Source organism: Hemitrygon akajei, chromosome 6 (genome assembly GCF_048418815.1).
Source record: "Hemitrygon akajei chromosome 6, sHemAka1.3, whole genome shotgun sequence".
NCBI lineage: Eukaryota > Metazoa > Chordata > Chondrichthyes > Myliobatiformes > Dasyatidae > Hemitrygon > Hemitrygon akajei.
In genome coordinates, this window is record NC_133129.1 from 14,495,329 (window position 1) to 14,520,173 (window position 24,845).

Here is a 24,845-nt window from a genome sequence, read left to right on the forward strand (position 1 = left end):
TTTAAAAACTTACAATGGAGTGGAGGATGAAAGATAGAAACCTGGGACAAAAAACAGCCAAATAAATTGACTGCATCCAAACTGCAGTTTTACTTCTTTGATGAACCAAGCCTGAATTGGAAGCATGGAGATTCAGCCTTATTTAATATATTGAAATCCTTCAACCTATCATTTGTTTAAAAAAACCTGCTTGAAGTGAATGCTCCCAGGACACTTACCTGCGCCTGTAGTTGCAGTTGGGACAATCAGGCATGCTCAGTCTTGATGACAACATATGCCTCATTGTATCTGTGAAATTATTTTCTCCAGTTAGTGCTTTCTTGCTGTTTGTAAGCTAGGGGTTGGGGGAAGAAGGGGAGGTAAACATTGTCAATTTAAATTTATAGAATCCAGAATACAAGTAGAACAATCAGAAAAATCAAGGATAAGAGCTATTGCATGGCTACCTCTTCTAATGCTCAACATGGATTTGGGACGTAAGTGATAATAGTGATCAATATAGCATCATCTACAGAGGGGTATGACAGTGCGCTGTGTGTGAACTTCAAAGTTCAAAGTTTCAAAGTACATATACTATCTTGCAACAGAATCAATGAAAACCTACACATAAAGACTGACATAACCAATGTGCGAAAGACAAGATGATGAACCGAGTGATATAGTAGCCAACCATTCTGTAACACACAGTATGGGCTGCACAAATAACATTAAGTAAGTTACCAGACAACACATACAAAATACTAGAAGAACTCAGCAGGCCAGGCAGCATCTATGGAAAAGGGCATAGTCAACATTTCGGGCCGAGCCCCTTCATCAGTTTCTCCAGTACTTTTGTGTGTGTTACCTGGATTTCCAGCATCTGCAGATTTTCTCTTGTTTGAAATAAATTACCAGCTCATCTTCTGAAGAACAGTGCTAACTGAAAGGTTAAGGGAAGTGATTGGGCAGACATTTGGCAGGTGAAATATAATACTGACAAGTGTGAGGTCTTGCACTTTGGCAGGAAAAATAATAGAGCAAGTTATTATCTAAATGGAGAGAAACTGGAAAGTGCTTCTGTGCAAAGGGATCTGGGGGTCCTGGTGCAGGAAACACAAAAAGTTAGTATGCAAGTGCAGCAGGTGGTCAAGAAGACCAATGGAATACTGGCTTTTATTGCTAGGGGGATGGAGTATAAGAACAGGGAGGTCTTACTGCAGTTGTACCGGGTATTGGTGAGACCACACCTGGAGTACTGCGTGCAGTTCTGGTGTCCATATTTAAGAAAGGACATACTGGCTCTCGAGGCAGTGCAGAGAAGGTTCACTAGGTTAATTCCGGGGATGGGTGGGTTGATGTATGATGAGAGGTTGAGTAGATTGGGACTCTACTCATTGGAGTTCCGAAGAATGAGAGGCGATCTTATTGAAACATATAAGATTGTGAAGGGGCTTGATCGGGTGGATGCGGGGAGAATGTTCCCAATGATGGGTGAAACTAGGACTAGGGGGCATAATCTTAAAATAAGGGGATGCCGTTCCAGGACTGAGATGCGGAGAAATTTCTTCACTCAGAGGGTAGTGGGGCTGTGGAATTTACTGCCCCAGAGAGCTGTGGAAGCTACTACACTCAATAAATTCAAAACGGAGATAGACATTTTCCTGGATAAAAATGGCATTAGGGGATACAGTGAGCGAGCAGGTAAGTGGACATGAGGCTAGGTTTAGATCAGCCATGTGATCTCCTGGACCAGTTTTCGATAGCCTGGATGGGTCGGAGAGGAATTTTCCAGATTTTTTCTCCTCAATTGGCAACTCGGTTTTTTCCCCCCGGGTGATCACATGGGTTTGGGTGGGATGAATAATAAAATAAAATGGGCGGCATGGTGCCCTGTTGGTTGGCACTGTTGCCTTGTGGGATTCGGTGAAAACTAGAGTTAAGATTGGATCAGCCATGATCTTGTTGAATGGCGGAGCAGGCTTGAGGGGCCGATTGGCCTACTCCTGCTCCTATCTCTTATGTTCTTAACTTTGATTAGTCATCACCATGGTGATGTGCCGTGTCGTATGTTGTAGGTGAACATGGTCTTTTGACCATGATTGTTACTGGCAAATTTTTCTACAGAAGTGGTTTGCCACTAAGCAGTCTCTTTACAAGTTGGGTGACCAAAGCCATGATCAATACTCCTCAGAGACAGTCTGCCTGGCGTCAGTGGTCACATAAAGAGGTCATGTGATATGCATCCACCACCTGCTCCTTCAGCTTCACGTGACCCTGATCCAGGGTGGGGGTTAAGAAGATGCCACATCTTGCCCAAGGCTGGTGGAGGGAAGGAGCCCCTTGCACCTCCTTTGGTAGAGAGATCTCCACCCCACCACCCAACTATTCAGTAGCAAATATTTAGCTACTATTCAAACAATACCTTCCGAGAGGTGTTGTCAAATATGTGGATGAGCAAAACTTTCAAAGGACAACTTATCAGAAATTAGTTGAAGTGCAGAGAGTTAAAGAGGCAATCTTTAGCTTTTATTGGTTAACTGTCATAATTTGCCACCCTATTTTTGGAAGGATATCAGGGACCATGGACAGAATGTAGAAGAAAATCACTAAGATACACCAGGACTCTACTGATTTTGAGGAGAAATCGGGAAAATGGAGTATTTTCAGTGGAACAAAGGTAGTAGAAAATGATGGCTGTGTAAAAACAGTGACAGGTTCCATGTTGGGCAACAGATTGAAGATACAATTGCTCCACCCACTGTATGCTGAATTACATCCTTTGCAGAAAAGCATTTAAAATTTTACATCCACTTTAATGGGAGCCTCTGCACATATTATTTTAATCAATATATCTTCTTCAGTCACACAGAGGCAGTTATTAACTCAACAGATTGGAGGAGAAACATGATACCATATTCTGAAACCAACAGCTAAATGCGCAAATAACTCAGCCAAGCAGTATGTCACTTTCTATCTCAATTTATCTGGGTTCGCGCTACCCAAGTAGCATGCACACACTCAAATCCTTTTCCTCCCTGGATCTGAAGTACCTCATGCTGCTGTGTTGACCTTCTTAGTTGCCTTGAGAATTCACATTTGTTATTATTACAGCTGTGTACATCCCACCACAGGCCGATATCAACCTGACTCTCAATGAACTATGCAAAACCATCAATATTCATGGAACCACCCACCCAGAGGCTGCTTTCATCATCGCTGGAGACTTTAACCAAGTGTCACTGATGAGAGCTTACCCAAAGTTCTGCCAACACAGATGTGAGCACATGGGGAGGAAGCATACTTGACCACTGCTACTCTCCCTTCCGCAATGCCTACAAAGCACTTCTCCACCCTCCGCTTGGAAAGTCTGACCATTCCTCCATCTTGCTCCTGCCTACCTACAGGCAGCAACTGAAACAGGAAGTGGCCACTGAGAAAACAATCCACTGCTGATCCAAACAATCAGACTTAATGTTACAGACCATCTTTGATAGCGTCACCTAGGAGGCATTTTGAGCTGAGAACATCTCCGAATACATGGAAATGGTCACAAGTTTCATTCAGAAGTGCACTGAAGACACTGTTCCCCAAAAATCGGTCTGGGTCTACCCAAACCAGAAGCCTTAGATAAATAGTTCAGTGCGTGTTGCTCTCAGCACAAGGGATAAGCGCAAGAAAAGCCACTATGATTTATGTAGAGTCAGCAAGGTGGCAAAACAGCAGCACAGGGACAAACTCCAGTCACAACTCTGTGCAGGACTACAAACCATTGTGGACTTTAAGAGGAAACGCAGCAGTACAGTCAACATTGCCACCTCACTCCCGGACGAACTCAATGCTTTTTTATGCTTGATTCGAGGTTGATAAGACTGAACTCCTGAGGAGAGCCATCGGTGAGACCTACGCCGAGGCTGAGGTACATATAACATTCCAACGTGTCCACAGCTGCAAGGCCGTACAGTATCACAGGGCAGATCCTCAAAGTGAGTGCGGAATAGTTGGCTGGTGTGTTTACGGATATTTTTAATCTCTCCCTCTCCCAGTGTGTATTACCCTCCTGTTTCAAATCATCCATCATTGTCCATGTATCGAAGCAAACCAAGGTAGCACGCCTGAACGATTGGCACCCTGTTGCACTCACCTAAATAATAATCAAATACTTTGAGAGGCTGGTTAAAGACTGCATCTGCAGCATGCTGCCACCCACACTGGACCCCCTACAATTCCCCTACTGATAGAACCAGACTACAAACGACACCATAGCCACAGCACTACACACAGTCCTCACTAACCTGGAGAAGAGGGATGCACGCATTAGAATGTTGTTCCTGGACTACAGTTCAGCATTAAACACCAGAATTTCCTCCAGACTTGACAAGAAGCTCAGAGACCTCAGCCTGCACCCTGCCTTGTGCAGCTGGATCCCAGACTTCCTATTGGATCATTGGCAGTGGTATATCCCTCACCTCTGTGCACCCCAGTGTTGTGTCCTGAGTTTCCTCAACCTTTCACTCAATGTCCAAAAATTGTGGATTACAGGGAGAACAGAAACAGGCTCATCATTAAAAGGACTGCAGTTGAGAGAGAGTGAGTAGTATCAAGTTCCTCAGTATAAGCATCACTGAAGATCTCACTTGGACTGTACACATTGGTTGTGTGGCAATAAAAAAGCACAGCACCGTCTCTTCCGCCTCAGGCGACTGAAATAGTTTGGCATGAGCCCCCAGATCCTTAAGATCTTCTACAGAGGCACCACTAAGAGGATCCTGACTGGCTGTATCACTGCTTGGTTCAAGAACTGTGCCAACCTTGATCACTGGGCACTGCAGAGAGTGGTACAGACAGCCCAGCACATCTATGGATGTGAACTTCCCTCCATTGAGGACATTTACAGCAGCAGGTGTGTAAAGAAGGTCTGGAAGATCATCAGGGACACCAGTCACCCCAACCATAAACAGTTTTAGCTGCTTCTGTCTGGCAAATGGTACCGCAGCATCAAAGATAGGACCAACAGGCTACGGGACAGCTTGTTTGTATAAGCCAATAGACTTCTAAATTCACACGTCTGTATATTGCGGTGGAGTCATAACACTAAGATTTTTACTCCCTCAGGTTGTGGGACAGATGTAAGATTTAAATGAATTTAATTTAATTCGCTTTGGTATGATCATCCTCATTTCCCCTGATCTTCAGGGTATGAGTTTTAAGCTTGCGTAGCAGTTGGCATAACAACCTGGATTCAATTCCACGACTGTTTGTAATGAACTTGTTTGTTCTTTCTGTGACTGCGTGGTCACAGTTGAGTGGCGTGGGCTCGTCAGATCAGAAGACTTATTGCAGCTCCAAAAATAAATAAATATTACACTCACGCGTGTGTCTGTATCATTCAACACTTGCTGGACAGCAATTTGAAATCTCAAGTTTATGGCTTTATGGTGAGAGGAAGTGTGTCAGTGGTAGGAAGTGAGGTCCAGATATTCCTACCTCGTGTGTGAAATATTCTCTAAACTTACCCCCAAATAGCTTTGTTGTTAATGTATTGCCTTCCCCAATACCAGGCTATTCAGATTAACCATGTCACATTATTTCTGGATTCAAAAGCCAGAACAGCCATTTTACCTGCTCCTCTAATAACCGGCGCTGTTTGAAGAACTCCCAGTCATCCTTTAACATTCGCTGCTTGGTTTTCATTGCAATCTAACAAACAAAAAGTATCAAGACATCAGACTTTGAAAGAGCACCTCTCCATAATCTTTTCAAAATGAAGCAATGTATGTTGATTTATAAACTTTGAACATTAGCTTTATTTCCTCTATTGCTCCCTTTTGAAAAAGGTTTAAAACCAATGTGCTAATGATTTCAACTCTGCCACGGATGGTCCCAAGCCTGGCTGCGAAAGGAGGGGGGTAGCAACCCAGAGCTACAGAAAAACCAGAGGTTCCTTTGACTTCATCCGTGGGAGTGCAGGAATCTGTGCAGGAATCTTAACAGGATGTGCTACACCATCATGAGTAAAGCCCTGCCCATCACTGAGCACTTCTACATGTAATGCTGTCGTAGGAAAGCAGCATCCATCATCAGTGATCCCCACCAAGGGGGACGTCACGTGAGGACGTAGGATCGAGACGTGGAAATCCAGCTCTCCCGTAAAAAACCAGTAAAATAATGTTTAAGTGAAGAGACGTTAGTAAATTTTTTTTAAAATTACTTATAAACTACTCAGGATTGTCTTAAGATATGTCTCCTAAACAGAAGCAGAAGAAAACTACTACTTTGAAGACAACACAAGTTGGAAAAGAATCAAGGCCGGCCGCCATCCAAGAACCTCAGGCTCAAGTGCACTTTACCTCCAGCGATACAAAACAGGAAACTGCGGCAACATCAACCGTCTCCAAAAAAAAGCGCAACAGGAATTGCGCATGTGTGAAGGGAGGGGCATGCGCAAACATGAGCAACCCAAACTACAAATCCCAGCTATGATCGGAACGGAAAGTGAAAGTGAATATGAGGTGGGATCAGATTCTCTGGATAAATCAGACAAAGATGAAGAGACAAACAAAGAAGAGCAACAGGAAGAGGTTGGAGGTGATATTGGAGACATTAAAAAATCTTTGGTGCAAATAATGCATGAATTAAAAGCATTAAAAGTAATTAAAAAAGATATTAAAAATTTGAAGATTAAGTTTGACAAAATGATGAAAAGACAGGACAAAATGGACAAGAAAATTAAAAACTTGGAAGAAACAATGGGAGACACCATTGATAGAGTGAATAAAACGGAAGATAATATTTCTGCCTGGACATCAGAAAGAAAACGGTTGTTGGAAAAAGTGGATGCACTTGAAAATTTTAGTAGATGAAATAATATTAAAATTACAAACAACACACACAAAATGCTGGTAGAACACAGCAGGCTAGGCAGCATCTATAGGGAGAAGTGCTGTCGACGTTTCGGGCCAAGACCCTTCATCAGGACTCAAGGGTCTTGGCCCGAAATGTCGACAGCGCTTCTCCCTATAGATGCTGCCTAGCCTGCTGTGTTCTACCAGCATTTTGTGTGTGTTGTTTGAATTTCCAGCATCTGCAGATTTCCTCGTGTTTGCTTAATATTAAGATTGTTGGACTCAAAGAAGGTACAGAGGGAGAGGATTCAATAAATTTTTTTCAAAAATGGATTCCGGAAATTTTGGAAATGGAAGAAGGAACACAGTTAATTGAAATTGAAAGGGCTCACAAAGCCTTAAGATCAAGACCTCAAGTTGATCAAAACCCACGATCAATCTTGATAAAATGCTTAAGATATCAAGATAAAGAAAAGATCCTGAAGGCGGCCGCCCAACATGCCAGAAAGAGAAACGGGCCACTGATGATAGAAGGGAAAACAGTTCTTTTCTATCCTGATATAAGTTATGACCTTTTGAAGAGAAATAAGGAACTTAACTCAGCGAACAAAGTTTTATGGGAAAAGGGTTATAAATTTATATTGCCCCACCCGGCAACCCTGATAATTTTTTTGGATGACGGAAAAAGAAGATTTTTTACTGATTATCGGGATGCGGAAGAATTTGCACAAGAACTCCCAAATATTCGCTAATCACAGCCAAAGATTTAAAAGTGAAATGGATTAAAGATGAAGACAGAGACAGTGAATGGAGTTGATGGATGTTTAAGGACAGAAGAATATTTAAATATATTCTTAATTATATGATACAGGGGGAGAAAGGTAAAAATTTGAGAAATATTAATCCAGAGTAGTGACATTATTTTTTCTTCTCTTATATATACTTTTCTATATTACAGGGGAGCTGGGGGAACTTCGGATCGATTGCTACGGGATTCACGTGTGTAATCATGGTGATTGCCATGACCTGTACAACGGAGGGGGGTAATGTTGTGTTTTTTTTTATTCACAACATTAGTAGGGGGGGTATTTTGTTTCTTTTTTCTTTATAATCTATTTTTCTTTAATCTTTCTTTCTTTGCATGGACAATCGGGGGGGGGGGGGGGGGGGGGGGAGAGACACATAGCAACACGGAGAATTTTAAAAAGATTCCCCAAGATACTATGAAAGTTAAAAAGTTAGGTATTACTATAGACTGGAGTAACCCTGTTAAAAATAATCACTAATTTACTGAATTTTTAAAGTTTTAATGTTAATGGGCTTAATGGACCGGTGAAAAGAAAAAGAATTTTAACATACACTAAGAAAATGAAAATAAATATAGCTTTTTTACAAGAAACACACTTAACAGAGATAGAACATCAGAAATTAAAGAGAGATTGGGTCGGAAATGTTATTGCAACCTCATTTAATTCAAAGGTGAGGGGAGTTGCAATTTTGGTTAATAAAACTTTACCAATTAAAATACAAAATGTATTAATTGATTCTGCGGGGAGATATGTAATTATACATTGTCAAATTTTTTCAGAACTATGGACTCTTATGAATATTTATGCACCAAATGAAAATGATGTAAAATTTATACAAGAGGCCTTTTTGAATTTGGCTGACGCACATGACAAAATATTAATAGGTGGAGATTTTAATTTTTGTCTAGACCCAGTTTTAGATAGATCAACAAAGGTTGTTACAAAATCAAAAGTAGCAAAATTAACTTTATCATTGATGAAAGATTTAAATTTGATTGATATACGGAGAAGAATTAATCCAAAAGAAAGAGATTACTCATTTTATTCAAATAGACATAAAACTTATTCAAGGATAGATTTTTTCCTATTATCAACGAATATTCAAGACAGAGTGAAAAATATGGAATATAAAGCAAGAATATTGTCAGATCATTCCCTCTTGACAATGACGGATAAAGAGGAATATTATTAAAACGTCAAGATTTTTGTGATTTCATGAAAAAGCAGATTCAGTTTTTTTTAGATACAAATTTACACTCAGTTGATGATAAATTTATAGTATGGGAAGCAATGAAGGCATATTTGAGGGGCCAGATAATAAGTTATACTTCTAAAATTAAGAAGGAATATATGGTAGAAATAGATCAATTGGAAAAAGAGATTACAAAATTAGAAAAAGAATCTCAAAGATATATGACAGAAGAAAAACGAAGACAACTTGTTAACAAGAAGTTACAATACACTTCAGACATACCGAACAGAAAAAGCAATTATGAGAACTAAACAGAGATATTACGAACTAGGTGAAAGATCACACAAGATTCTTGCTTGGCAGTTAAAAACAGACCAGATTTCCAAAACAATAAATGCAATTAGAACAAGTGTATATAAATTTTAGAAATTAATGAAACTTTTAAGAATTTTTTTACTCTGAATTGTATCAATCAGAATCACAAAATGATAATGTCAAGATAGAAAGGTTTTTATCACAAATAACTCTTCCAAAATTGAATTTGGAAGAACAGAAGGGATTAGATATGCCTTTTACATTAAAAGAGGTTGAAGAAGCTTTAGGATCACTTCAGAGTAATAAATCCCAAGGAGAAGATGGGTTTTCCACCCGAATTTTATAAAAAGTTTGAAGATTTACTAATTCCTCCTTTTATGGAGTTAATATACCAAGTGGAAAGAACGCATAAACTTTCAGAATCTTTTTCGACAGCTATTTTAATAGTATTGCCAAAAAAAGATAGAGATCTTTTAAACATCATATAGACCCATTTCTTTGTTGAATACCAACTATAAAATAATAGCAAAAATTTTATCTAATAAATCATCTAAATACTTACCAAAATTAAAACATATGGATCAAACAGGATTTATCAAAAATAGACAATTGGCATATAATGTAACTCGGTCACTTAGCATAATTCATTTGGCACAGAAGAGGGAGGAAATGAGTGTGGCAGTTGCCTTAGATGCAGAAAAAGCATTTGATAGATTGGAATGGGATTTTTTATTTAAGGTATTGGAAAAATATGGATTAGGAGTATCTTTTATAAAATGGATTAAAACCTTTATTACTAATCGCAAAGATAAAGTAGTGACAAATGGTCAAAATTCAACATCATTTCAGTTAACAAGGTCAACTAGACAAGGTTGTCCATTATCACCTGCTTTATTTGTGTTGGCGATAGAACCATTAGCTGAATTAATTAGAACAGACCCAGATATTAGGGTTTCAGAGTTAACCAGGAGGAATGTAAGATTAATTTATCTGCTGACGATGTTTTGCTTTATTTAACAAACCCATTGTATTTGCTGCGTAAATTATCTTCTAGATTGGAAGAATATGGAAAATATCAGGTTACAAAATAAATTGGGATAAAAGTGAAATTCTACCCCTTACTAAAGGAGATTATAGTCAATGTCGACTAATAACTCAATTTAGATGGCCGATAAATGGTATAAAATATTTAGATATAAGAGTTGATAATGATATGAAGAATTTATACAAATTAAATTGTTTACCATTATTGAAAAAATTCAAGAAGATCTTGATAAATGGATTACATTACCAATAACATTAGTAGGCAGAGTAAATGCTGTAAAAATGAATATATTCCCTAGATTACAATATTTATTCCAAACACTACCAATACAATTACTGCAGAAGTTTTTTCAAGAGTTAAATAAATGTGCGAGGAAGTTCCTTTGGAAAGGCAAGATGTCAAGAATATCGTTGGAAAAATTCACATGGAAATTTGACCTAGGATGGTTACAACTTCCAAACTTTAAAAATTATTATAAAGCAAATCAGCTTAGACTTATTGCATCTTTTTTTGATGAAGATAAACCAGCATGGAATAGAATAGAATTAGATAAAATAGCAGAAAATATACCAGAAGATTTTATATATAAGTGGGAATCTAAATGGATACGGGAAAAGAAAGAATCTCCTAGGGTCTCGGCCCAAAACGTCGACAGCGCTTCTCCCTAAAGATGCTGCCTGGCCTGCTGTGTTCTACCAGCATTTTGTGTGTTGTTGTTTGAATTTCCAGCATCTGCAGATTTCCTCCTGTTTGCTCCTATATTAAAACATTTGATTGATTTATGGGACAAGATAAATGTTGATGATGAGATAAAGAAATCTTTATTAGCAAAGAGACCTTTAATTCAAAACAAACTTATTCCTTTTACAATGGATAACCAACTTTTATACAATTGGTTTCAAAAAGTGATTAGATATATAGGAGTTTGTTTTGAAGGAGGTATATTAATGTCATTTGATCAATTAAATAATAAATACAAAATATCAAACAACACTCTTTTTTGTTATTTCCAATTAAGGGCTTATTTAAGAAATAAATTGGGTCAAATAATGTTATTGCCGAAACCTAATGAATAGAAACTTTAATTCAAAAAGGAGAAATTAAAAAATTTATTTCTTGTATGTATAGTTTTATTCAAAAACAGGCAATTAAACAAGGAATTCATAAGTCAAGACAAAAATGGGAAAGTGATTTGAATATTAAAATTGAAGAAACAAGTTGGTCAAGACTATGTCTTGACAGTATGACAAATACAACAAACGTCCGGTTATGATTACTGCAATATAATTTTTTACATCAATTATATATTACACCACAAAAAATAAATAAATTAAACCCAAATTTATCTGATCAATGTTTCCGATGTAATCAAGAAATTGGTACTTTTTTACACTCTACTTGGTCTTGTTTTAAAATTCAACCTTTTTGGACAAATTTGAGTTTTATTGGAACAAATTATTGGAACACAACTTCCACATAATCCAACATTATTTTTACTAGGCGATATTGAAGGGATAAAACCAAAATCCAAACTGAATAAATATCAGAAAGAATTCATAAAAATTGCATTGGCAGTAGCCAAAAAGGCTGTTGCAGTTACTTGGAAATCGGATTCATACTTAAGTATAGATCGTTGGAAGAATGAAATTTTCAGCTGCATTCCACTTGAAAAAATTACTTATAATTTAAGAGATAAATATGAAATATTTATGAAAATTTGGCACCCTTATTTACAAAAGATAGGACTAAATATATAGGTGCTCCAAAGATGAAATTATTGGTTATTTGGGGAAAGAAATAAATATATATACTAAAGCTATTATGAACTCCGTGGAGCATGTGGGGATCTTCTGATATCCAGGCACTCTTTCTTTCTTTTTCCTTCTGTTACGAAGGATGAACAACTCTGATGGGCAGAAGGGTGCAGGGTTGCCCATGTCCCCTCCCCTGGGAGAATTACAAACCATTACTGTTGCCAGGCTGCTAATGAGAGAGAAAGAGATGGAACAAAAACATACTGGGACTGGAACATTTGCTTCAGACAAGGGAGAGATAACACCGGGAAAGAGCGACTTGTTGTTCCACCATATTATGACTCCTGTAAGACTTATGGCTTCTGAGGAGGGCTGTTTACTTGGTACTACTCTGTTCATTAAAATTCCTCAGTGGACAGCCGGAGTGGGCTGGTTTGATGGGCTAAGGGTTTGATTGACACCTGAGACCCCGTGAGTAGGGATAAAAGTGAGGTCTGGGGAGACACCCCTCAGACGCACCAAGAGACACACTAGTGAGCACTGCTTAAGTGTTGGAACCCACGAGAAAGTGTGGGGCATCGGAGACCAAACGAAGGATCGGTCAATTTTAACTCACAGTGTTTATAGCGAGGCCGGTGGGGGCTTGTGTGTGTGTCCACCCTTGCCTGGGTGACGAGTCCACCATAGAAGAACGGTCTAGCTAAAGGACAGAGGGGTCATAACTGAATGGCCACAACAACACATCGACGGATCAAGAACGTAAAGGAAGGTTTGACTGGCTGTCACTGTTTGCTCGCTCTCGCTCTCTCTCTCTCTCTCTCTCCCCCCCCCCCCCCCAACAATTACAACACATCGACCAACAACTACCTCAGCCTGTATGAACTGAACTGAACTTTATATTCACATATGGCAATTCATTATCCCCTAGACATCGATACAGCTTATTTATTATTGATTATTATTATACCCACACTTTTAGGTTTAGTATTGCTAATGTGTATTATCTGTATATTTGCATTGTTGATATTGATTTGTATATTTTACTAATAAACACTGTTTTGAAAATAGTACCAGACTCCAATGGACACTTCTATCTTTGCTGGTAAGACACCCAGTTACGGGGCACGTAACACTTCTCTCTTTTTTTTCTTTCTGCATGGATATGTTAGGGGGAGGGGGAAGGGTTGATAATTTTTTTGTCCTTTTGTATCTATTTGAAAATTTAATTTAAAAAAAATTATTTAAAAAAGTGATCCCCACCACGCAGGACATACTCTCTTCTCACTGCTGCCATCAAGAAGGTGTACAGAAGCCTCAGGACTCACACCACCAAACTCAGTAACATTTATTACCCCTCAACCATCAGGCTCTTGAACCAAAGGAGATAACTTCACTTGCCCCCCTCACTGAACCTTAACCTTCCCATAACCTTTTGACTCACTTTCAAGGACTCTATCTCATGTTCTCGACATTTATTGCGTACTTATTTATTGTTTTTTACTTTTGTAATTGCACACCAATTGAATGCCCAAATTGGTATGGTCTTTCAATGATTCTGTTATGGTTATTATTCAATAGATTTATTGAGAACGCCCACAAGGAAATTAACCTCAGATTTGTATATGGTGACATATATGTATTTTGATAATAAATTTACTTCGATCTTTTGGGATAGTTTGAAATGCAGTGCAGGACAGGGAACTCTGTTGAGCTGCTGTTGGCAGCCTATGCCCCAATAGTGGTGATGGACTCAAGAGTAGTAGTTAATTATTTCACTGCACTCCCTGAAGTGTGGGGAAACCATCCTTTGTATTTTACTCTCCTTCCAGCAGATTACCCAGACACACATCTCAAAACACTTGCTGTGCACAATTTAAGCACTATGTTTCACAGATTTTAATGGCAACTACACTTCAAAACTTCTTAATTGGATATGATGCACTACGGGTGGCCAGATGAAAAGTACAAAATACATGTTTATATATACAGTTCTGCTTTGAAACAGCCCCAAAAGATGTCATTAAATGACTTCAACTGTATTTATAAACAGGAAGGAAGAGATATTTTTAGCATTAGAAAGAGCATTAAAGAGATAAAATTGGAAAATGAAATAAGTATTCTTCAGAATAGGCAGCATCTATGCAGAGAGAAACAATTAATGTTTCAGGCCGGTCAAACAAGTTCTGGCAAAAGGTCATCAATTGTGAACATCAACCTTCCTATTTTCTTTGAGCTGAAGCTTATTAATAAAATTTATTATCAACCTGATGGATCATCAGGTCAAAGCATTTACTCTGTTCTATTTTCACAAACAGATCACAAGAACTATCGAGTACTGAACCTAGATTTCAATCACAATTAAAATTATGGCACTGATGTCATTCTTGTTTGTTTGAATGGTATTTTTAAAATCATTAAATGGTTTAAATATAATGAGATTTGTATTGTTTGTGAAAACATCAAATGCAAGTGTAAAGGGGGTTTCTTCTTTTTTTCTTTGTTACTGTGTATGTAATCAAAATGGCTTCTTTGTTTTGTTAAAAGCAGGAATGCTTCTTTGTTGCGAGAGAGTGCTGGAAGCTTGTTTGGGTTAAAATTTACTGATAACGAGAATTGTATTCCTTTGTAAACCAATTGGGATTAATGTTGTTCTTTCTTCTGAGTCTGTAAGCTATTGTTGGCGGGCTTTTGGGGAGATCGGCGCGAGGGGTTGAGAGAGAGAGAGGACGCGATGCTGTAAGCTGGGCGAGGAACGGACCCCAAGCGGGGGTCAAAGGCCAGGAGGTACTCCGAGGAGAGGAGATGAAGCTAGATGTGCTTGGTTGACCACTTTGGATGGTCCTAAGCTGCGAGTCGAGGAGTTCGGAGGGGATCGATTGGTGGCCAGAAGACTTCAGTAATTGAGCTCCAACGGTTGTGCACGAAGTGGTTTGGACTTTGATAACTTTGGCGCCTTTTCTTTATTTTTTTTTCTTCATATCTACTGTATCGTTATTAATCACTTAGTTATAGTAACCTTTATAAATTGTACTCATTTAATCGCATATGGTGTACTGTCTGTTTTTGGGTGAGGCGGGGACATCACACAGCATCCACACCAGCTGATTACCCAGTTTGGCGGGGCTGAAGGCTGCTCCCCCAGACGAGAACGAGCTGAGTGAGCGTGAGGCGACCCAGGGGTTTACATTGTGGGGGCTCGTCCGGGATTGATTTCTGTGGAAGCTGTGTGATTGCCCTCTTTAAATTATGTCTGCGGCGAAGAGCTGGTGTGCCTTTGTGGGTGCACAATTGCTGATTATCACTGCGTGTGTGTTGGGTGGGGTGGCTGCTGTTGGTAGCCCGGAGGTCGTTGTTCGAGTTCCGACTTGCGCTGACAAAATGGTGGTGGGGCCATGGGCTGTCCATGCTGTGAAGAGAGCGGGGAAGGACTGGTGGGTATGTTCCAGCTATGGTGGGCTCCGCCCAGTTGTTGGAATAATGTCCAGCCCTAAAGGGGCAGAGGCGTGGGCGGAGCAGACCTCTCAGTTGTTGGGTGAGTGGCAGTGCTTGGCTGAGGGAAAGCGACAGGGACTGGTTGAAAGTTTGAGTAGGCGAGCTGGTGACGTTGTTAGAACTGTCGGGCGCAATTACCTCGAAGTGACAGCTGCCAGTTCTGGGAAAGTGTGGGAAAATGCGTGTGGTTCGACTGGAATTCAAATGCCGCAGCTGGGGGGCTTATCATATCCGTGGCAGGAGATTGGTGGAAAGTTTTTAGGGTATCCCTTTTGGCTAGGGGGGCAGATAAATTGCTTGCGGTGCCAAGGGGATCTGTCAAGGGGATCAGTTGTTCCATTGATCCGAGAGGTGTTGGGAAACTTAGAGGAGGCCCAGTGGGGGAACGGCTTGGGGTCTCTGGGGGAGCACGTTCCCAGCAATGTACCAAGGAACTCCCGAAAGGAGCAGAACCTATTCCTGAAGGCTTAGAGGGACCACGCGCACAGGTATTGTTACGGATGGATGGAAGTCAAGTTAAAGCCATCCTCGGCACCGGGGCGCCAGTTAAGTTGCTGTACAGTTTGTTTTATAACCGTTATTGGAAGCATTTACCCTTGACGACATTGAGGACACTGGAGATTTGGGGTACCAGTGCCGGTGATTATCCAGACGACGGTTGTTGGTCAGTGAAAATGGAGTTCTTAGAGGCAAATGTGGAGGGGACTGAGGTTCGTGAATCGTTAATGCTGATGTGTCCGGACACTGTTGAGACGGGCAGCGTTTCGGTTCTGGAGAGAACCAATATCCTGCTGGTGCGCTTGGGGGCCTGCCCGGAGGAGGCGGGTGAGAGCTGTTTGGAAGCATTGTCGATGCACCCAGAGTTTCGAGCTGCTTGTGCGGACGTGTGTAGCAGCATTGGGCCGATACCGAATTCAAACAAGAGCCGGTGGTGGTACGGCCTGGGGGAAGTATCTGAGGGTGAGACCCTCTTCGTGGACGCTGCAAAATACCACAAGGGAGGGGAGTTGACTGCTGAAGACACCTCGGTGAGAGAGAGGTTGCGGCGACTGGCCCCTGAGGCCGTGGAAGATGTAGGCAGCATATGTGTGGATTATATTGCGCTGAAGAGGCGCACTGTCAGTGACCAGAATACGGCCCTGAGGGCTGAAGAGGCGATGGCCTGTCTGAGTGGTGCGAAGTGGTTTAAGGTGCTGGATCTGAGGAGTGGATGTTGCCAGATCCCGATGAGTGAGGTCAACAAGGAGAAGACGGCCGTTATAAGTTCCCTAGGAGTCTTCCGGTCCGAAAAGATGCCACAGGGCATATCCGGAGCCCTTGCAACCTTCCCGCGGGGCATGTGGAAGACCATGGGGGATGTGGAGGCGTTTGAAGTTTTGGCGTATGTGGATGATCTCTTGGTATTTGGATTTGCCTCAGGAGAATATGAAGTGAGGTCGTTGCAGGAGCGGCTGAGAACTACAGAGTTAAAGTGTTTTCTGGACACGTGCCAGGGCTGGTGAAGGTCGCAGCTCGTGAGTGACTGTCTCTACGGAATCAAGTTTGAAATGAAGACGGAGAGACTGGAGAAAGTGATCTGGAACCATTTGGAAGACTTACAAGTTGGAGAGAACGAAGAAATTTGTCTGAGGGCAACAGCAAACTGAGAACCTGGAGAGGGGAGTTTGCGGAGGTGAAGAAATTACAGACAAATCTCCGAAGAGGGAAGCGGAAGCTTGAAGGGAACCTGAAGATGACCATTGACAGTTCAAATGAAGTGTAAAACCTGAAAGTTGATCTGGAAGAAGACATGAGGAAGAAAAAACTGGAGAGAAGTGCAGTGAATACTGAACTGGAGGCTGACCAATCTTTAACTGCTGCTTTTCAGGTCGGGGTGGAAGAAGCTGTTGGAGTAACTGCGTCCCAGATTGAGATGGCCGGGATGCGTCAGTCAGAACTGCTGAGCCTGTGACGAGAGTTGCAGGGGCCAGAGAAGAAGCTGATATCTCAATTGCAGGAGGCTGAAGAGATTGCAGGAACAGTGCAGGCCACGTGTTTCCGGTTGGAGAAGATCAAACAGCAGCTACCAATCGCAGAAATGAGGAAGAATACAGATTTGATGGATAATGTGCTGGATGTGTGGTACATGCTGCCTTTTCCTTGATTGAGGAAGAGACCTTTGGCCCTTCTCCCACTGAGTCAGGTGTAGTGGGGAGGGTTAGCTGTGTGCAATGTGGGGCATGAGAGAGGTTGAGAGAGGAATTGGTAGTGGGCCCAAGGTATCCCCAGTTGTGTCCGAGCCTGAAGGGTTTAGGTGAGGGGGTACGGAGGTCTCAGAAGGGTTGGGGAACTCCCAGATAGTTGGCCTATGTAGTGCCTGTGGAACAGGGCATGAGGTTTACTGTGTGGGGAGGAGATGTCATTGTTTGTGCTTGGGTTACAGTGTGTTGGCAGGAAAGGTGGCGAGTTATTTAATAGTCATGAGGACATGACTTTTATTTGGTGGGGGGAGAATGTAAAGAGGGTTTCTTTTTTTCTTTGTTACTGTGATTGTAATCAAAATGGCTTCTTTGTTTTGTTAAAAGCAGGAATGCTTCTTTGTTGCGAGAGAGTGCTGGAATTTGTTTGGGTTAAAATTTACTGATAACGAGAATTGTATTCCTTTGTAAACCAATTGGGATTAATGTTGTTCTTTCTTCTGAGTCTGTAAGCTATTGTTGGCGGGCTTTTGGGGAGATCGGCGCAAGGGGTTGAGAGAGAGAGAGGACGCGATGCTGTAAGCTGGGCGAGGAACGGACCCCAAGCGGGGGTCCAAGGCCAGGAGGTACCCTGAGGAGAGGAGATGAAGCTAGATGTGCTTGGTTGACCACTTTGGATGGTCCTAAGCTGCGAGTCGAGGAGTTCGGAGGGGATCGAATGGTGGCCAGAAGACTTCAGTAATTGAGCTCCAACAGTTGTGCACGAAGTGGTTTGGACTTTGATAACTTTGGTGCCTTTTCTTTATTTTTTTTCTTCATATCTACTGTATCGTTATTAATCACTTAGTTATAGTAACCTTTATAAATTGTACTCATTTAATCGCATATGGTGTACTGTCTGTTTTTGGGTGAGGCGGGGACATCACACAGCATCCACACCAGCTGATTACCCAGTTTGGCGGGGCCGAAGGCTGCTCCCCCTAGATGAGAACGAACTGAGCGAGCCTGAGGCGACCCAGGGGGCTACACAAGAGTTAGCACTGACTGGTTTTACTCAAGCCCTGTCTCAATCCATCTGCTTTACACCCCCTTCTTTGCTCTAACTTCTGGTAATTACTCCCCCCTTCCTTTTTTCCCCCCATTCCTTCTCTTCTCCTCATCTGCCCATCACCTCCCTCTCATTTTCTTCCTCCTTCCCTTTCTCCCGTGGTCCACTCTCCTGTCCTATCAGATTCCTTCTTCAGCCCTTTACGTTTTATACCCATCACCTCCCAACTTTTGCCTTCACCCCCCCCCCCACCACTCAGCTGGCTTGATCTATCACCTGCTAGCTTGTAGTTCCCCCCTAGCCCCCCCCCCACCTTGTTATTCTGGCTTCTTCCCCTTTGCAGTCCTGAAGGATCAGTCCGAAACTTCAGATGTTAATCGCTCTCCAGAGATGCACGTTTGTGTGTGTGTATAGCTCTATACTTCTACCACCAACCCCCACCCCACTTTTCAGCATCTGTAGAATCTGTGTTTATGAAACATTTGAGTTAAGAGTGCTAAAGTCAAAGAGGAAGCATTTAAAGGAAAAATTTGTGAAAATTTTTTTTATTTCGGATAAGAGTGCAAACTAACTGGAATGTGTTGTCAGGTGAGGTGAAAAAGATACAAGACCAACATCTAAGAGGAGTTTATGCAGGCACATTATAGAAAGATTAGTTTCGGTTGTCATCATGGTCAGCACAGAAATGATGGGCCGAAGGGCTGTTCTGTGCTGTACTGTAGTATTACAAAAGAAGCACAATACTGAACTCGAGTGGTACAATCCTTTGTCATAAATAAGTAATCCTACCCATTAGAATAAATACCTTGTTTTAACACATTAACATAAAATTCAAGTTTCAGAGGAATTGCAAGCTAATTCATTACATTTAGTCACATTGCCTGTTTAGCTCCACAGAGATCAAGTACATAACAGATGCTGTTACACTGTACCTCAGCTAACTGGGCTAAATAGGAATTGACACCACGTTATTTTGGTCTTTCTGAAAACTGAAGCAGCAAAGGTATTTCAATGAAGAAAGTCTCACCTGTTCATCCACATAATCATCTATTCGCTTTTGGCATTCCAGCCACTCTGCTGCAACTCGTCTCATCTCCTGGTCCATCTGGAGGTATCGTTGTAGTAATGTACTATACATGTCCTCACTGTACGTATCGTGAGATGCCGTACCCAGCCTTAAAGATCAATCAACACAAAGAACTTTAGTACTGTACATGATACAAATTGCTCAAAGACAAAGGGCCCACCCACTGTTTGCATCTCGTGGCAATGCCAACTCCTGGTTGCTACTCCAGAGACATTTTCCAACCAAATTGAAAGTAACATGACACTGACTAAAAAGGCAATTTGCTGCTAGAGTTTAGAATCCTGTACACAATGCAGGAGAAAATTCAAGCTGCAGACAAATGCAGGGTAAAAAGAGGAGCACGAACAGCACTCATTCTGATATGTCTGAAGGGTTATGATGAAATACAGACAATATTGAGGCATGGTATTTCTCTCCTCAAATGTACTCAAAAGTTGTGTTTAACATCTCATGAATTACATCAACATGTCTGTGGAGGAATACTGCCGATGGGCACTTTCCAGACCAATTGGAGGTCCAAATCCAAACCATAAGATGGACTGGAAGTCAGCCAGTAAGTGGATGGAGTCCCAGGTCTGCAAATCTCTGCAAGTCTGCTGGGGAAGTCAAAGGCCCAATATCTGCGAACCTACGAGTCAACTTGAGACTGGATGGCAGAGATAACCCATCCTGGGGTTTTGTGTGCAGTGAGTGGGTGGGAAGGGAGGGACGAATGAGGCCTGTTTTGTTGTGTTTTGTGTGGTTTTGTGGAGTATTGTGGGCATGCTATATTGACTCCGGAATGTACGGCAACACTTACGGGCTGCCCCCAGCACATCCTTGTATGTGTTGGTTTTTAAAACGAATTACGTATTTCACTGTATGTTTTGATATACATCTGATAAATAAATCTGAATCTGCAGAAGTACATGCTGAGGGACAACTGAAGCTTGGTGTAGCGACCACAAGGGTTCAGTGGGGAAGGACCACAGCATAGAGTTCTTCCATGACTGGACAGTGATGGCCCAGGTTAAGTGAGGAAGCCCCTCAATTACAGTAGTAGGAAAGCCATATGAGTTGGCAACAGTCCTATATGTTTTAAATAAATGCAATAGGTGAGGAAGCCCCTTAGTTCTTTGAATTCCCTCAAATCATGCTCAATTCTACACGTCAGTAACCGGTAACTGCATCCAAGCATTTAGAATTCACTTACCAAACAGCCCAACACATTTGTCATGGTACCGGGAGAGGAATAAGTGTAGACTTTATTTGCAACGTAAGACTAAGCACAAGTCATGCAATCTGAGGACCCTGTCTTGAAAGCTGCCCCCACCCTCCAGACCATATATGTCAAACTCAAGGCCCGTGGGCCAAATCCGGCCCGCGGTGGAATTATCTTTGGCCCGCGAGATAATATCTAATTACTATTAAAGCTGGCCCCAGTAATCGAAGCGCCTATGGCGTATGATATGGCTAATGCTGAGTTTATTCAGGTACCAGGTTTTCAGGGTTTATTCGGCAGTCTTGCTCGGCAGTCTTCTTCATAAGAAACGGAATTTGTAAAGTGAAACACTTTGTAGTTATAGCAGAGACTGAGACACATGAGAGCAGGCTGAAAAAACGGAGGCAACGAAAGCTGCGTTCGCACGCGTCCGACTGATCCGGCCCGCATGAAGCTGCATTTTGCTCAATCCGGCCCATGACCTAAAATGAGTTTGACATCCCTGCTCCAGACACTTATTAAACTTTAAATTTTCCTTTTTTCCCCAGAAATGTCACTTTTTGAAAAACAGAAAAACCTCTTCAGAAATACATCTAATTATTTCTTATCTTCAAATGCTAAAATCAAAGTGGATCATACAGCATCTGTTGGAAGAGAAACAATTAACTTCTCAGCCTGAAAAATTAACAGTTTCTCCTTCCACAAATACTGCCTGACCAGCTGATCACTTCCAACATTTTGTCTTTGTTTCAGATTTCTAGCTTTGGCTAGAAATACCTTCAAGGTAATAGACAATAGGTGCAGAAGTAGACCATTCGGCCCTTCGAGCCTGCACCGCCATTCTGAGATCATGGCTGATCATCTACTATCAATACCCGGTTCCTGCCTTGTCCCCATATCCCTTGATTCCCCTATCCATAAAGATACCTATCTAGCTCCTTCTTGACAGTATCCAGAGAATTGGCATCCACTGCCTTCTGAGGCATTGCATTCCACACCCCCACAAGTCTCTGGGAGAAGAAGTTTTTCCTTAACTCTGTCCTAAATGACCTACTCCTTATTCCCAAACCATGCCCTCTGGTACTGGACTCTCCCAGCATCTGGAACATATTTCCTGCCTCTATCTTGTCCAATCCCTTAATAATCTTATATGTTGCAATCAGATCCCCTCTCAATCTCCTTAATTCCAGCGTGTACAAGCCCAGTCTCTCTAACCTCTCTGCGTAAGATAGTCCAGACATCCCAGCAATTAACCTTGTGAATCTACGCTGCACTTCCTCTACAGCCGGGATGTCCTTCCTTAACCCTGGAGACCAAAACTGTACACAATACTCCAGGTGTGGTCTCACCAGGGCCCTGTACAAATGCAAGAGGATTTCCTTGCTCTTGTACTCAATTCCCTTTGTAATAAAGGCCAACATTCCATTAGCCTTCTTCACTGCCTGCTGCACTTGCTCATTCACCTTCAGTGACTGATGAACAAGGACTCCTAGTTCTCTTTGTATTTCTCCCTTACCTAACTCTACACCGCTCAGATAATAATCTGCCTTCCTGTTCTTACTCCCAAAGTGGATAACCTCACACTTATTCACATTAAACGTCATCTGCCAAGTATCTGCCCACTCACTCAGCCTATCCAAGTCACCCGGAATTCTCCTAACATCCTCATCACATGTCACACTGCCACCCAGCTTAGTATCATCAGCAAACTTGCTGATGTTATTCTCAATGCCTTCATCTAAATCGTTGATGTAAATCGTAAACAGCTATGGTCCCAATACCGAACCCTGTGGCACCCCACTAGTCACCACCTGTCATTCCGAGAAACACCCATTCACCGTTACCCTTTGCTTTCTATCTCCCAACCAGTTTTCTCTCCATGTCAATATCTTCCCCCCAATGCCATGAGCTCTGATTTTACCCACCAATCTCCTATGTGGGACCTTATCAAATGCCTTCTGAAAATCGAGGTACACTACATCCACTGGATCTCCCTTGTCTAACTTCCTGGTTACATCCTCGAAAAACTCCAATAGATTAGTCAAGCATGATTTGCCCTTGGTTAATCCATGCTGGCTCAGCCCAATCCTATCACTGCTATCTAGATATGCCACTATTTCATCTTTAATAATGGACTCTAGCATCTTCCTCACTACTGATGTTAGGCTGACAGGACGATAGTTCTCTGTTTTCTCCCTCCCTCCTTTCTTAAAAAGTGGGATAATATTAGCCATTCTCCAATCCTCAGGAACTGATCCTGAATCTAAGGAACATTGGAAAATGATTACCAATGCCTCCGCAATTTCCAGAGCCACCTACTTTAGTACCCTAGGATGCAGACCATCTGGACCTGGGGATTTGTCAGCCTTCAGTCCCATCAGTCTACTCATCACCGTTTCCTTCCTAATATCAATCTGTTTCATTTCCTCTGTTACCCTATGTCCTTGGCCCATCCATACATCTGGGAGATTGCTTGTGTCTTCCCTAGTGAAGACAGATCTAAAGTACTTGTTAAATTCTTCTGCCATTTCTGTTTCCCATAACAATTTCACCCAATTCATTCTTCAAGGGCCCAACATTGTTCTTAACTATCTTCTTTCTCTTCACATACCTAAAAAAGCTTTTGCTATCCTCCTTTATATTCCTGGCTAGCTTGCATTCGTACCTCATTTTTTCTCCCCGTATTGCCTTTTTAGTTAAGTTCTGTTGTTCCTTAAAAATTTCCCAATCATCTGTTCTCCCACTCACCTTAGCTCTGTCATGCTTCCTTTTTTTTTAATGCTATGCAATCTCTGACCACCTTTGTCAACCACTGTGGCCCGTTTCCCCCCTTTGAATCCTTCCTTCTCCGGGGGATGAACTGATTTTGCACCTTGTGCATTATTCCCAAGAATACCTGCCATTGCTGTTCCACTGTCTTTTCTGCTAGGATATCTGTCCAGTTAACTTTGGCCAGCTCCTCCCTCATGGCTCCATAGTCTCCTTTGTTCAACTGCAACACTGACACCTCCGAGCTGCCCTTATCCTTCTCAAATTGCAGATAAAAACTCATCATATTATGATCACTACCTCCTAATGGCTCCTTTACTTCAAGATCGCTTATCAAATCCTGTTCATTACACAACACTAAATCCAGAATAGCCTTGTCCCTGGTCGGCTCTCGTTCACGCTGTTCCAAGAATGCATCCCGTAGGCACTCTACAAACTCCCTATCCTGGGGTCCAGCACCAACCTGATTCTCCCAGTTCACCTGCATGTTGAAATCCCCCATAACTACTGCGACATTACCTTTGCCACATGCCAATGTTAACTCCCTATTCAACTTGCACCCAATATCCATGCTACTGTTTGGTGGCCTGTAGACAACACCCATTAGGGTCTTTTTGCCCTTACTGTTCCTTAGTTCTATCCACACAGACTCTACTTCTCCTGATCCTATGTCCCCCCTTGCAAAGGACTGAATCTCATTCAATAGACAATAGGTGCAGAAGTAGACCTTTCGGCCCTTCGAGCCTGCACCGCCATTTTGAGATCATGGCTGATCAATTACTATCAATACCCGGTTCCTGCCTTGTCCCCATATGCCTTGATTCCCCTATCCATAAGATACCTATCTAGCTCCTTCTTGAAAGCATCCAGAGAATTGGCCTCCACTACCTTCCGAGGCAGTGCATTCCAGACCCCCACAACTCTCTGGGAGAAGAAGTTTTTCCTTAACTCTGTCCTAAATGACCTACCCCTTATTCTCAAACCATGCCCTCTGGTACTGGACTCTCCCAGCATCTGGAACATATTTCCTGCCTCTATCTTGTCCAATCCCTTAATAATCTTATATGTTTCAATCAGATCCCCTCTCAATCTCCTTAATTCCAGCGTGTACAAGCCCAGTTCCTCACCAATTCCT

General features: G+C 41.8%; 1 protein-coding gene across 4 annotated transcripts in view; it reads right to left on the minus strand.

Annotated features, from left to right (window-relative positions):
• Nucleotides 1-24,845, minus strand: part of fam193a (family with sequence similarity 193 member A) — a 240,300-nt gene that overhangs the window by 53,014 nt on the left and 162,441 nt on the right. For all 4 annotated transcript variants that reach the window (XM_073047939.1, XM_073047938.1, XM_073047941.1 and 1 more), the window contains exons 8-10: nucleotides 19,681-19,828; nucleotides 5,599-5,676; nucleotides 219-334 (exon numbers count right to left, since the gene is read on the minus strand). In XM_073047939.1, the coding sequence (XP_072904040.1) occupies nucleotides 219-334; nucleotides 5,599-5,676; nucleotides 19,681-19,828 (342 nt within the window). The remainder of the gene's footprint in view (nucleotides 1-218; nucleotides 335-5,598; nucleotides 5,677-19,680; nucleotides 19,829-24,845) is intronic.